Genomic DNA, 13,200 nt, shown 5'->3' on the forward strand with positions numbered 1-13,200 from the left:
ACACATAACACACGCTACTTAAGTATTTGGTCAGCAATGTTATGGAACCAGTCTGTGATGCTGTTGATGTTGAAGTTTCGACTGATGGCAACCGCAGTGAGGTACCCCCCTCCCACAGCAGTCAGAGCCATTAGGGCCTGGATAGAGTTGTCTACCAGCTGGGGAAATAAGAGTAACAGCAAAATTAGATATATGATGTAAAACTGTACGCTTGACTAGCTTAAAAGATTTGCAATGGGTTCAAATGAAGGTTCAACACATGTCGCACCCAACAATGTCTAAGACTGAAATTGAGCTAACCGCACATTTTTTTAGTGAATGTCACTCAAGACTTGTATTTACTATCAATAACATTTAATAACGTTTAAAAACACCTTCAATGAACTGCTGACTGAATACATCTTACCTGGAATACTCTCTAGCCATTCAAATCTATTTTTGTAGAAAAGTTTCATTTCAAACTCGTTCCTTTTCTTTTGAAATCTTTCATTTCTAAAACCTTTCTCAGGACATTTTGAGATATTTTACAGATGTGAGTCCGAAATATTTCTCAAGAAAAGTCTCCTTGCTATTGAAACTAAATTTTATGCCACACTCACCACATCCTGCTTCCTTGCCTTGTTGATGACGACATGGTACCTGATTCTGGAGAAGGAAACCTGTCAGAGGGCAGAAAACAGTCCATATCAAAACCTAACCATGGTTATGGCCTAACTACTGCTTAACTATAGCCATGTGTATCCTATGTGTCCTGAGAACAGACCTCAAAAACAAAGGAATGGGAAACCTAAAAACTGCAAAGAAACTCAGAGAGCTACGGCAGCTTGCAGGAAAAAAGACACAGTGGAAAGAAATGAAGAATGCAGCCAGAGGTTGTTCCCACAACTACCTGAGCTACAGAATATAGTGGATCATTATGTGTAACCTGACTCTGAACTGCCAAAGATTCTTGCTAAGTGCTGGGATACTTAGCACACATGGTAAGTGCTTCATTCATGCATCAGACAGTAACCCTCGTCATTTCCATAAACTTTCAGTGTCCCTTGGAAGTCAGTTTGCCAAAACTGAAGGGACTTCCCAATTTACTGACAGGATGAATTAATAAATCAAATAGCCCCCTTTTCCTCCATGCAAGTGTAAGACTCAGTCCATATCAGGCTTTGTAATCAGGATTCACCCAGGCATGGGACTGATCCTGATTCGAGAGGCTTGGTATGAATCTTACTCCGAGGGGGAGGTTAATAAGCCATATCTACCGGATAGAATACAAGTCAGTCCCATGCCTGGGTGAATCCTGATTCGTGACATCCTGGTACAATGAATGAACGGGGTCTAAATACCCACCATGGCGTAGAGGGTGATGTGGACCCTGGGCAGGATGGCGTCCGGATTAATGTCTCAGTCTTACCCTCTTCAAGCAGACAAAAAAACATCACATCCCCATTCAAACAAGTGTAAGTACCCACCATGGTGTAGAGGGGGATGAAGACCCTGGGCATGATGGCGTGCAGACAGGCATCAACCTTCTTCCTCATCAGGAACCACCTGGAGTTCACAGACTCCCTCATCTAAAACATACATGTCATCTTCAGCTCCAGGAGACTTTTATACGTGTAGTGTAAAGTAAGATAAAATAAGTAAATTTTTGAAATGGGAAAATTCATGCGTTTAGGATTTGTACAATTTGGTTGTTTTCTTCCATACAAAAGAGAGTTGGGTATGAATCAGGTGAACAATACGCTCCAACCATGTTGATTACTTATAATTCAGCCTTACTGTGGTAAATAGATATGGAGATGTCATTTTCTAACATACATTTTCTTTGTCATTCTAAAGCTTTACACATTGTCATTGAGGTCACCAGTACCTCAAAACAAACCAAAAATATTGCATATAGACACAATGAGCTCAACTTGATGTGAACAAAAAACAAACAAACAAATAAATGTGAAACAGTAGAAACCTCTAACCTCGATGTAGTTGTACATGGCCAGGTCACAGATGGCGTGAGCGTCGGGTGATCGGACCACGGAGAACTCTGGGAGGACCTTGCCTGCAGGACATGCAGTTCACAGTCATTACCAACACTTACTTATTATCATCATCATTAGAAATCTTAAGAGTAGACACACCAATTCACTCAAGCCAATTTATTTCCTTGCTCTTGGGCATTACAACATGAAGCGAGGCGAGAGAAAACAATAAAAACAAAGGCCTGTGTTGAACTTTTGTGTCTGACTATAATCACTCCCTGAATCTGGGTTCCAAGATAAAACTTTCCCCCCATACTCTGTTTTAGACTGTTCTTCCAGTTCAGTATGATAATCTTTTTCAAATCAGGAATCCAATAAAATGAGTTGATGCGGCTCTAAAATCAATGATGTAAACAAGTCTTGAGGTGAGTCTTGGCACAAAGGAGGAACTTCACAAGAAAAGCTGACTTACTCAAGTCATTACCAAGCTCCTCCATTATCTCATCAAATACAAGACAGTCCTCAAACCCCTGAAAAGACACAAGTCCGATACATTAAATAATTGAAGAAAACTACAACCTTGCAGAAATCGAAAGTAGGTAAACTTTGTAGATATGCAACAAGCAAATTATGCTCCTACTAAATACAGAATAATGTGAGTTCACGCTGGGGGTGTGGGATTGATCCCAGAGTCTACCCCAGCTCGGATATGTTGTAAGAGAGAGAGACATAGAGAGAGAGAGAGGTTCATTCTTGTAATTGTGTATTCTACGAGGGGGCAGTTTTACTGGTTGGAGCATACTTATCGAGAAGAGTAGAGGTCAACTGGACGGTGTGCTCCATTCTAAAAAGCGAGCAGTAATAAAGCTGCATTGCGATTCATGTCAAGCATTACACTCTGAGTTTGAAAGGAGAGAGAGAGAGAGAGGGGAGAGAAGGGGAGAGAGAGTGAGACACAGAGAGAGAGAGAGAGAGAGAAAGAGAGTCAGAGAGAGAGAGAGAGAGAGAGGGAGAGAGAGAGAGAGAGAGAGAGAGAGAGAGAGAGAGAGAGAGAGAGAGTGAGACAGACAGAGAGAGAGAGACAGACAGACAGACAGAGAGAGAGAGAGAGAGGGAGAGAGAGAGAGAGTGAGCTTGGCTAGGGGGGCTGTGTTCGGACCATACTTACACAGTTCATGCCCTGCCCATAGAAGGGCACCATAGCGTGGGCAGCGTCCCCCATGATGACGGCCTTGTCCAATACGTGATACGGGGAGCACTGTAGGGCAAGCAATTAAATTTGTTACTAGAAGACTGCAGCTGGACTACCTACATGCATGCATGATATATCATAGAGAGAGTCTGATTCTTTTAAAATCTCACCTGGCCTTGATAAGCACTGTTGTGCAAAGTCGAAAAAGTCAATATGCAGACATTACGAGCACATTGTTTAAATGCTGTTTCCAGGTAAAATGTTCATTATTGTCTGTGTTTTGTTTCCTTTCTTTCTAAGTTTCATAAAAATTAACCTTTTCGTAAGTTGAATAAATAAAAAGCCATGGCCAACTTCTGTATGATTAATCTCTCTGTCCTAATATACAAAAACGTCATAATTCTATGCACAAAACTCTAAACACAAACCTTGACAGAAACCAGCGGCAGTGGGGGTAGTTTGAAGTAGGTTTCCTTCAGGCTCTCCCTGGGAAATGGAAATAACAGTAAATATGAAGATTTTCTGATGACAGTTGCTGAGACTTGTCATTAATGCCACCTAGTCACTTTTGAAGGCACTGCAACAGCTGTACCTGTGAATGCTGGTGGGTCAAAAGTTGACAAGCTTAGGCCACACCAATTCAATTTGCTGTTTCTCAAATATTTTTTGACGTAAGCTAGAGGATATCACAGAAACAGAGGGCTGGGGTGAAAACTTGCATATAAGTTCTATAACCTTATTCACTCCCTGAAACTGTGGGCATCAAGGTGCAGACTTTCCAATCAGGCTCTGTTTTCATATTGATATTTCAATATAAGCTTAGCTTTAAGACTTAACTTAATTTCTCAAAGCATAGTGCAGTATTTGAAATATTTTACAATATTTGAATTTCGCGGTGTGGTGATGTAATACTGGCGATGTCCAAAGACCTTTGACCTTTGTGACGTCAGATTCCGAGTCGGCCACACATGCACCATAGGAATTGCTCCAGACGCCATTCCTCCGACTCGGAATCTGACGTCACAAAGGTCAAAGGGCTTTGGACATCGCCAGCATTACATCACCACACCGCAAATTTCAAATGTTGTAAAAACGCTAATCTATGATGGACGAGTGTAAAACAAGTCAGAACTGGTCTTAGTGGTATATCTAACATACTGCAGTATGCTGTACGAAATTAAGTTTAGACTGCCTTTTAACTATTGTAATAGGATGTTTTTAAGCAGATGCAGGGTGACCTACTCTCCGATCAGTGGGACGGAGTCTGGGAACTTCTCCATGAAGAACCTCATGACATCGTCTCCCGTCTTAATCTGGTCGAACATGTCAAAGGGCATGAAGAGGGTCAGGGTGAAGGACTTGTCCTGCGGAGAGAGAGGTTTCCACTGATGAGTCATAAAACAGAATGATGTGGACATTTAAGACACCAGTTACTCAAGCAACTGGATAGATTTTGGAACTGCCCGGATGTTTCAGGTTTGTCAGGGAAAGATCTGTAGTCAAAAAGGTATTTAACCCCAAGCTATGAATTGGTATGAAAATGAGGTGAAGAAATTTTAGATGTTTGACTGTTTCAAAATTTTATCCGGTTGCTTCAGTAACCGTTACTTTGTGTATCTTATACCCCGATGTCTAACCTTCATTGACATAGATACAGAATGATATTGATATATGGTAGATTTCAAATGAACCAAATTTAAAAACAGATTGACCGTGCATGAAGGGCTGAAAAGTGCACAACACAAATGACTGAAAAAATGAGGAAGACAAGTAAACCTAGGAAAAACAGTTAAACAGACCTGGTTTGGTAGAGCGATCATCATATACTCGTTCCGGGGCCAGATGTGCAGATAGTTGATGGCCATTGCAAACTGGAACAGAGATGTACATGTATAGTCATGTAGTTATATAACATGTAGTTATAAAATTTCGTTGGGTTAGAAATTTGCCCAACAAAGAAAAAATACAATTTTTTTTTAGCTGCTTGTTGTTTAGTTTACTGAGATATTGTCAAGAATATGTGAGGTGGTATAGTCAACCCTTACCTCCCCATTGTGAGATGGTACAGTCCACAATAACCCTTACCTCTCTATAGTGAGGGGGTACACTCCTCACCTCCCCATTGTGAGGTGGTACAGTCCACGATAACCCTTAACTTCCCATTGTGAGGTGGTACAGTCATTACCCCCCTGTTGTGAGGTGGTACAATCTTTACCTCCCCCCCCTGTGAAGCCGTACAGTCCATGAAAACCCTTACCTCGGACATAGTGAGGTGTTCAAGTCCACGAGAACCTTTACCTCCCCATAGTCTAACCATAGATATGGGATGGGATGATCCAAGATGGCGGCGACTTTTTGATAGCTGCGTGGCTCTGTTCCCCAAAATCAGAATTTGGGGCACTTTAACGACCCATCAACCTACTATCGACTCACCAGATGAAGACCAAACATTCTGGGTTACTTATAAAGTGAAAATTGGAGACAATTCTGACGATCGCCTTCACATTGAAAGGTTTTCTTCATCAAGGGAGGGCACTATATGGTAAGCCCGCGACACCCCTCCCCACTCCCATCATGCCTAGATGTGAAGACTGCCGTGAGACAGGAGCCCAGCCCTGTCAGGGGGATCTTGTTCTTTGCCAGCGCTGTTCAGACAAGCGTTTCCCCCCTAGTGGGTCTGGATCCGAAGCGGTATGTAAAGATGTTATCATCAACGATCTGCTATGTTTTACTGTTAACAAGATGGACACTCTTCCGCGCGACATCATTACGAAGTTGTGTACTGAGACGTACATGGAAGAGGAAATAGAGACGGCTAAGAGACTTGTATTTGATACATGTAAGCCGGACGATCGCTACATAAAGCGAAAGGGAGCAGACAAGTCTACCGCCAATATGGAGGATATTCAGCGAGTTTTGCATTCTACTGCTCCTCCGTCGTTACCTACTTTCGTGTCAGCAACTCTCCACCTCCCCGCTGTGAATCTGGAACATGTAGACATCTCAGTTTGCATGCAAGAGCTTCAGATCGTGAGGCAGGAGATGAAACTGATTAGGGATTGCTCCATAGATTCGGTTAGAGTCCAGACTGAGCTTGTGGCCCTCAGGAAAGAGCTCTGGGAATTGAAAAACAGGCTGAGCTCTACTCCGCCGGCAGCGTCGTGTTCTGCTCCGCCAGCAGACGTGTTCTGCTCCGCCGGCAACGTCGAGTTCTGATCCGCCGGCAGTGTCGACTCTTACCAGGCCGAAGGAATCCTACGCCAATGCCGTGTCTGACACCTGCCCGTCGGAGACTATCCCTAAGTCCCTGCACGCGGGCGACTCTGGTCGGCAGGTGGAGAGGGCGCCTGCCACAAAGTCATCGCAGGCATCCCGACGTCGGGGCTACTCGAGTGGTTCTAGGGCTGTAGCCCGACCGCAGTCCACCTCAGCTGGTGACCACAGTGACCTTGACTCTGAGGGCTTCCGCCTGGTGCAGAGAAAGAAGCAGAGGTCCAGGGCAGTGGTGGGTACGGCGGTGTCGTCCAGTCTGTCTGCGGTTAAGTCAAGACCAGCGGAAATCTTTGTGACACGCCTTGAACCGGACACACTGACTCAGGATGTTGAAAGGTACTTGACTGATAACTTGTCGCAGAAATGCGCAGTTAACTGTTCTAAACTAACCACAAAATACGATGGGTATTCTTCGTTCCGTGTCTCTGTTGACTACAATGCTGTGTCGGAAGTCCTGTCCCCATCTTTCTGGCCATGTGGGATCCTAGTGCGCCGCTTTCACAGTAGGCGACGCTCTTCCACTTCTTAACCATGGACTTGAAACAGAAACTGCGGATTGCATCGTATAACTGCCGTTCTGCCAAGAACTCAGTTGGAACAATCAAAAGTCTATGTGAATCAAATGACATTATTATGTTGCAAGAACACTGGCTTTTGCCTGATGATATTCCTTTTTTAAACAGCATTAGTCCTGAGTTTATGGCCTCCGGGAAATCTCCAGTAAATCTGGAAGCAGGGGTGCTACAAGGACGCCCGTATGGGGGAGTGGGGATCATGTGGAGAAAGACCCTATCTTCTGTCATATCTCCTGTTGACATTGATGATGATAGTCTCATTGCTGTTAGAATAGATTTGAATGGATGTCAATTACTTTGTGTATGTGTATATATGCCTTGTGATATGCAAGCAAATACTGACTCATTTCTTGAGAAGCTGGGTAAACTTGAGGCACTCTTGGAGGATTATAATTCGTATGCTACGGTAATCTTGGGCGATTTTAATGCCTCTCCTACAAGTAGATTTGGTGTATTGTTACAGACGTTTTGCGAGGAAACTGGATTACACTGCTCAGACAGGGAACTTCTTCCGGCCGATTCTTACACTTACCTCAGTGATGTCCATGCTTCCACATCATGGATCGATCACTGTCTAGCCAGTGACACGGCTCACCAAAACATCAACAATATTCAGGTGTTGCATGATTATATCTCCTCTGATCACTTTCCACTCTGTATCTCTTTAGATGCAAATTTCCCAACCATAGCTAAGGCTGCACACTCCGAGATTCCTCGCAAAATCACTGACTGGGCCAGGGCGATGCCAGGCCAAATAGACATGTATCGTTTATCTGTGGACAGTTTTCTGTCAAACGTGGAAATTCCACTGGACGCAATGATTTGTAAGGATCCGAATTGTCAGGATCAAGCGCATACTAATGCCCTCAACCTGTTTACCTGCCAATTAATTGCCACTCTAAAAGATTCTGCAAATTCCACTATAACTCAAAGAACGGGTTGCAATTCCTTTACACCTGTCCCCGGATGGAATGAGGTTGTTAAGGATTTGCATACGGCTGCACGTGAGGCCTACATTCTGTGGAGGGAAAGTGGCCGCCCTCGATCAGGTCCGATTTTTTCCTTAATGAATAAAGCCAGGGCAAAGTTTAAGTACGCCCTAAGACAGTGTAAACAGGAGGAAAACAGGGCAAGAGCCGACTCGACTGCGAAAAGTTTCAATGCCGGCCATACTAGAGAATTCTGGAAAAAGGTCCGTAGTACTAAATCCTCTCATTCTGTATTACCTAACACTATAGATGGTTGCTCTGGGGCTGAGCAGATCGCAGACATGTGGAGGAGTCATTTTGATAAACTGCTGAACTCTGTTAATAGTGAGGTACATAGACCTGCTGTTATGTCTGATTTGTCGACAGGTTGTCCTTTTGAATTTGATTCGGGGATGCAAATCTCTGCTGTGGAGGTTTATGATATAATTAGAAACCTACCCAATGGAAAAGCGGTAGGGTCTGACGAAATCAGTAATGAACACCTTAAATATGCGGGGCCTAAGCTTAGCATATGCTTATCACTATTGTTTTCAGCCGCGCTTGTCCATAACTTCATTCCGAAAAGTATGTTAGATACTACCATCATTCCGGTTGTTAAAAACAAAACTGGTAATATTTCTGATAGTGATAACTATAGACCAATAGCAATTGCATCAGCATTATCCAAAGTTCTGGAGGCTGTTTTATTGAACAGGCTAGAGCCATATCTTCAAACCACTGCTCATCAGTTCGGTTTCAAACGTGGGCATGGTCTTGACATGTGTGTATTTACTTTAAAACAGACAATTGAGTACTACCGGGGTCTCGGCTCTCCAGTTTTTGCTTGTTTTTTAGACGCCTCCAAGGCTTTTGATAGGGTAAACCATTGGACCCTATTTAAAAAACTCCTTGACAGAAAGGTCCCTGTGTATTTGGTGAGGTTTCTGGTTTATTGGTACCAGAACCAAACAATGTGTATTAGATGGAACAATGTTTTGTCTCCCTGCTTTTATGTATCAAATGGGGTAAGGCAAGGGAGTCTGCTATCCCCGCTACTATTTAATGCATATATAGATGATCTAAGCTCGAGACTCAGTTGTACTAAAGTAGGTTGCTATATAGGTGGCTGTCTTGTGAACCATCTTTTTTACGCTGACGACATGTGTTTGTTATGTCCTAGCCTTAAGTCTCTGCAAAAACTTGTAAGTACTTGTGAGGACTTTGGTTTAGAAAATGATGTATTATTCAATGTAAACAAGACATGCTGCATGTACTTCCCGAGTGCTAGTTTGCCACTTTTACATCCGCTCCCGTCGATCAAACTGTATGGAGAGTGTCTGAGATTTGTGACATCATTTGTATATCTTGGAATTGCTATTAATGACAGACTGAGTGATGATGACTGTATCCTTGCCCAACTAAGGGGCCTGTATTGTCGAGCAAATACTATAATTCGAAAATTTTGTCTTTGTTCATCTACTATTAAGAAAACACTATTCACGTCTCACTGCTCCCAACTCTTTGGGGCGCAGTTATGGAATTCTTTTCGCTCGAGTGTTCTGTCGAAATGTCGAATTGCCTACAACAATTGTTTCCGTATAATTATGAGTTTCCCAAGATCTTGCAGCGCAAGTGAAATGTTCGTGTGCAATCATACCGATACCTTTGACGCCAGATGGCGTAAACAGTGCCACTCCTTTGTACATAGGATTTTCAATTCTAGTAATGCCATTATACAGTCCGTACTTAGGTCCGACTCTTTTTACAAGAACTCATTTTTCACCAACCTATGGAGCCGCCTCTACACATAGCCATAATATTGTTAGTTTGTCTCAAAATGTTGTATATAATCTTTGTTTTTCATGTTTGTCCCTATGTCATATGGGCCAGTGAGAGCCTGAAATAAAGAAATAATAATAATAACCCCCAGATGATGGGGAACAAAAGACGTTAAATTGGATAGAGAGAGAGGGATAGTAAGGAGGTACAACCCTTACCTCCCCATTGTGTGGTGGTACAGTCAGCTCCATGTACCCGTGTGGTATGTATTCCTGGCTGTAGTTGAACCTGGGTCGCTTCACCATGTGTTTCCTGATGGCGGAATACGCCCCGTCGTTCCCCATGATCAGGTCTGATGTCACCTCAACATCCGCACCACCGTTCCTGTTGGTACAGTTTGCATAGTACATGATCAGTCTTTGTCAAATACATGTACATACAAATCTATGATAACCTGCATGACTGAAACTCAGAATGGCTGAAGTTTGAGAAATACGTAAGAATATATCCATATTCCTCTGATTTCAAAGTAACAGACTGAGATGCTGGCCACAAAATCACAGCACCAGCTGGTCTTGTTTGATTGCAACATACACGTACGGCATTGATCTGGTTGACCGTCTCATTGATAAGTCTTACTTTATGAAAAAAACAATCCGCATATGATTTAGCAGGAGGCACGCCAAAGGTTTGCAAAGAAGAAAAATAGCACTTCAAAGCAACTACAACAGTTACTGGTATAAGCTGAGCAAGTTGTTGTAAAGGAAAAAAAAGAGAAGATATAACTCTTGAACTTGAAGCTGTTTCACATCACATCACTACACACAAATATACCTCTCGTAAACCTGGCCACGACTGTCATCATCATGAGCCGGTGCTCTACAAGACACAGTGGTTATATTGAAGTTAGGCTTGCTCAAGAACAGCCAATAACCTCTTATTAATCATTAAAAAGATTGGATCTTAGTGGCAACTGTGCAGATCTTGGCACATTGGCACACCAAATCTGTGTGTGTTTTATGCATGGCACACTTTTACACAGGTTAGAAATACATGTATTGTGTAAAGTGCCTTTCCCAAGGGCACATCATCGAGGCATGTCCGAATATCGAACCAGGGATCTATTGGTTCCAAGATGGATGCTCTAGTCTAACCATTATGCCACCCACGCCACTATAAATCATTTGAGGTATATACAGTACTTTCCACAACACAAGCCCCATGCAGAATGTTTGACAGAGAGCAATTTCCTGTCAATCCAACACAATCAGCATCACATTCAGACAACAGCTTGCAAATCTTTGAACATGCACAAGACTTCAAAATCTTCAAATTTTGAATAAACCCACATTTTGAAGCTTAACTTCCCCTTCTCAAGGTCACAGCTGATCAGCTTGTGCTGGAAGTGCAGGGTGACATCAGGCCTCTCCTCTGCAGCTGTAGGCAGAAGGACACAAAATGCAGGATGGTATAACTTTTCCTGTGTTTGTTGTGAAGTTACAAGTTGTACCAAATATGCAACACAGAAATCAAGCTAGACAGATAATTACGTAAGAACAAGAAGTTTGTATGTTTTGTCATTAGGAATACTACTGTTTCCACCACAGATATCAAGTAACTTTGCTTAATAGAGCCTGGAAATTATATTTGTGTCTGCTATGATAGTCACTAACCCTTAGTGGGAGTTACCTATCAGGGCTACTGAACCAATAATGCTCTTACTACGTACTTATATACTATGATAATGATCCAATATCAATCTGGCATTTGGCATTTCTGTCATGATTCAGGCTGATTGAGCAAACATAATTACTGTAACAGTATCACAATCATGTATAATGATACCTCCCAGTCTTGTGTAAGAGTGATCTTTGTGATCAAGGATACCATAGACAAACGTTGTTACCTGTTAGGAGTGTCTCATTCAGCTTCCTCCTGTCCACAGACATGATGTACTGAAAAACATGGCGTTGTCAGCTCAGTGACTACGGTAATACTGTGTTACACGAAATATAATACTGATATGTACTGAAATGTACTGAAATGACTTGGCAAATGTTTTTGGGCATCCTAATAGTTCATTAGATTTCGATGTAACACAATAGGGATTCTTTAAAGCTCTGTTCATCAGCTTGCAAAGTATCAACCTTCTCCCTGCTGCCTACTAGTAACCCCATATCCAGTACAAATTTGGTGCCAAACAGCTGCCTTAGCAGGCTGGTGGTTAAATCACTGTGAACCAGACACTTCAAATCACAGCATTTCACTCCAATACCATATGCAATATACATGATACAAATTATTACTACTATAGTAGTACCATTCTGTGTATTCCTACATGTGTGCATCCGGGGGAGTCACCATCTCAAATTTCAAACACTTAATGCCAGGACAGACACATACACATACAATAACATGTATTCAATTTTCCCCCACTCCATTCCCCAGTGGAATGCTTTGCCTGGCACGGTTGTGACTGCTCCCACCGTTGAGTCTTACCATGCCAGGCTGAAGGCCTACCCGCCTTAGCCTGGGACCTCCTCCCCCTCCTACCTTGTCCCATCTGGGGGTATGTGTAACAAATATGATGATGTTACTCACCTGGTCAGACTTGCCATACGGTATAGGTCTCAGTGTCCCATTTAGATCATGGATCATCCGGGCGTACATGGGAATGCCATCCTCAACAACCTGATCTTCCAGTCCCACTTTCTTCAGCGCCTGTCTTCCTCTGCAGGACAAGGCCAAGTTGATGCTGCGACCTCGCACGATCTCCATCGTACGGATATCTGAAATACAGTTATGAACATCCTTGCAACATCTGCGCAAGAAAAACTTATCTCTGCAAAATTGAAGATTGGATCTGTGCTCATAGTCATATGAAAGCTATCGGCTCAACCAAGAACTGGCGTCATGAGATTTAAAGACATAAGCTGGTTCGCGGTTTGAACTGTGTGCGTGAAAAGGTTAAGGCCCATTAGCTTATTAATAGTTCTTGTCTAGACTATGCTTTGATACCATGTCCAGACATATTTCTTTATCATAAGTTTATATCTCGGGGGTCTTTAACTTTGACATATTACGCACAATGCGCTTAATGCTGTGCGTGCACATTTCAAATGGTGAAGCGGCTTATTCCTGTACCTTGTCTGGCCTCATACAGATCCACCTTGAAGCCCCTGCTGGACAGGTAGCAGGCGTTCATGGCTCCAACCTGAGGACAGGTTCAAAGTCATAAAAATTATCATTCCAATACTAGACTCTCTAGAGACTAGGGTGTGGTGATTTCAAATATTGATTAATTTCAACAACAACAACAAAAAAAACTGTAATTTGATGTATGTTGCACTTAGTCCTTAGCAAGATGACTGGCACATTTTGTGAAAAACACTAAAGGCATTCTGTAATTCTGTACTATCTACATTCTCCTACAGTCAAAA

General features: G+C 42.7%; 1 protein-coding gene across 3 annotated transcripts in view; it reads right to left on the minus strand.

The window, feature by feature from the left end:
• LOC136433976 (kynurenine 3-monooxygenase-like) overlaps nt 1–13,200 on the minus strand; it is a 14,021-nt gene continuing 821 nt past the window's right edge. For 2 of the 3 annotated variants that reach the window (XM_066426610.1, XM_066426611.1), the window contains exons 3-17: nt 12,905–12,974; nt 12,362–12,549; nt 11,667–11,715; nt 11,110–11,197; nt 10,595–10,639; nt 9,979–10,144; nt 4,965–5,036; nt 4,408–4,529; nt 3,594–3,651; nt 3,142–3,231; nt 2,446–2,503; nt 1,971–2,053; nt 1,467–1,568; nt 600–659; nt 1–158 (exon numbers count right to left, since the gene is read on the minus strand). In XM_066426610.1, the coding sequence (XP_066282707.1) occupies nt 15–158; nt 600–659; nt 1,467–1,568; nt 1,971–2,053; nt 2,446–2,503; nt 3,142–3,231; nt 3,594–3,651; nt 4,408–4,529; nt 4,965–5,036; nt 9,979–10,144; nt 10,595–10,639; nt 11,110–11,197; nt 11,667–11,715; nt 12,362–12,549; nt 12,905–12,974 (1,395 nt within the window). In that variant the 3' untranslated portion in view covers nt 1–14. The remainder of the gene's footprint in view (nt 159–599; nt 660–1,466; nt 1,569–1,970; nt 2,054–2,445; nt 2,504–3,141; nt 3,232–3,593; nt 3,652–4,407; nt 4,530–4,964; nt 5,037–9,978; nt 10,145–10,594; nt 10,640–11,109; nt 11,198–11,666; nt 11,716–12,361; nt 12,550–12,904; nt 12,975–13,200) is intronic. The other variant, XM_066426612.1, reaches the window with a different exon arrangement.

This window comes from Branchiostoma lanceolatum, chromosome 4, assembly GCF_035083965.1.
Source record: "Branchiostoma lanceolatum isolate klBraLanc5 chromosome 4, klBraLanc5.hap2, whole genome shotgun sequence".
Classification (NCBI taxonomy): Eukaryota; Metazoa; Chordata; class Leptocardii; order Amphioxiformes; family Branchiostomatidae; genus Branchiostoma; species Branchiostoma lanceolatum.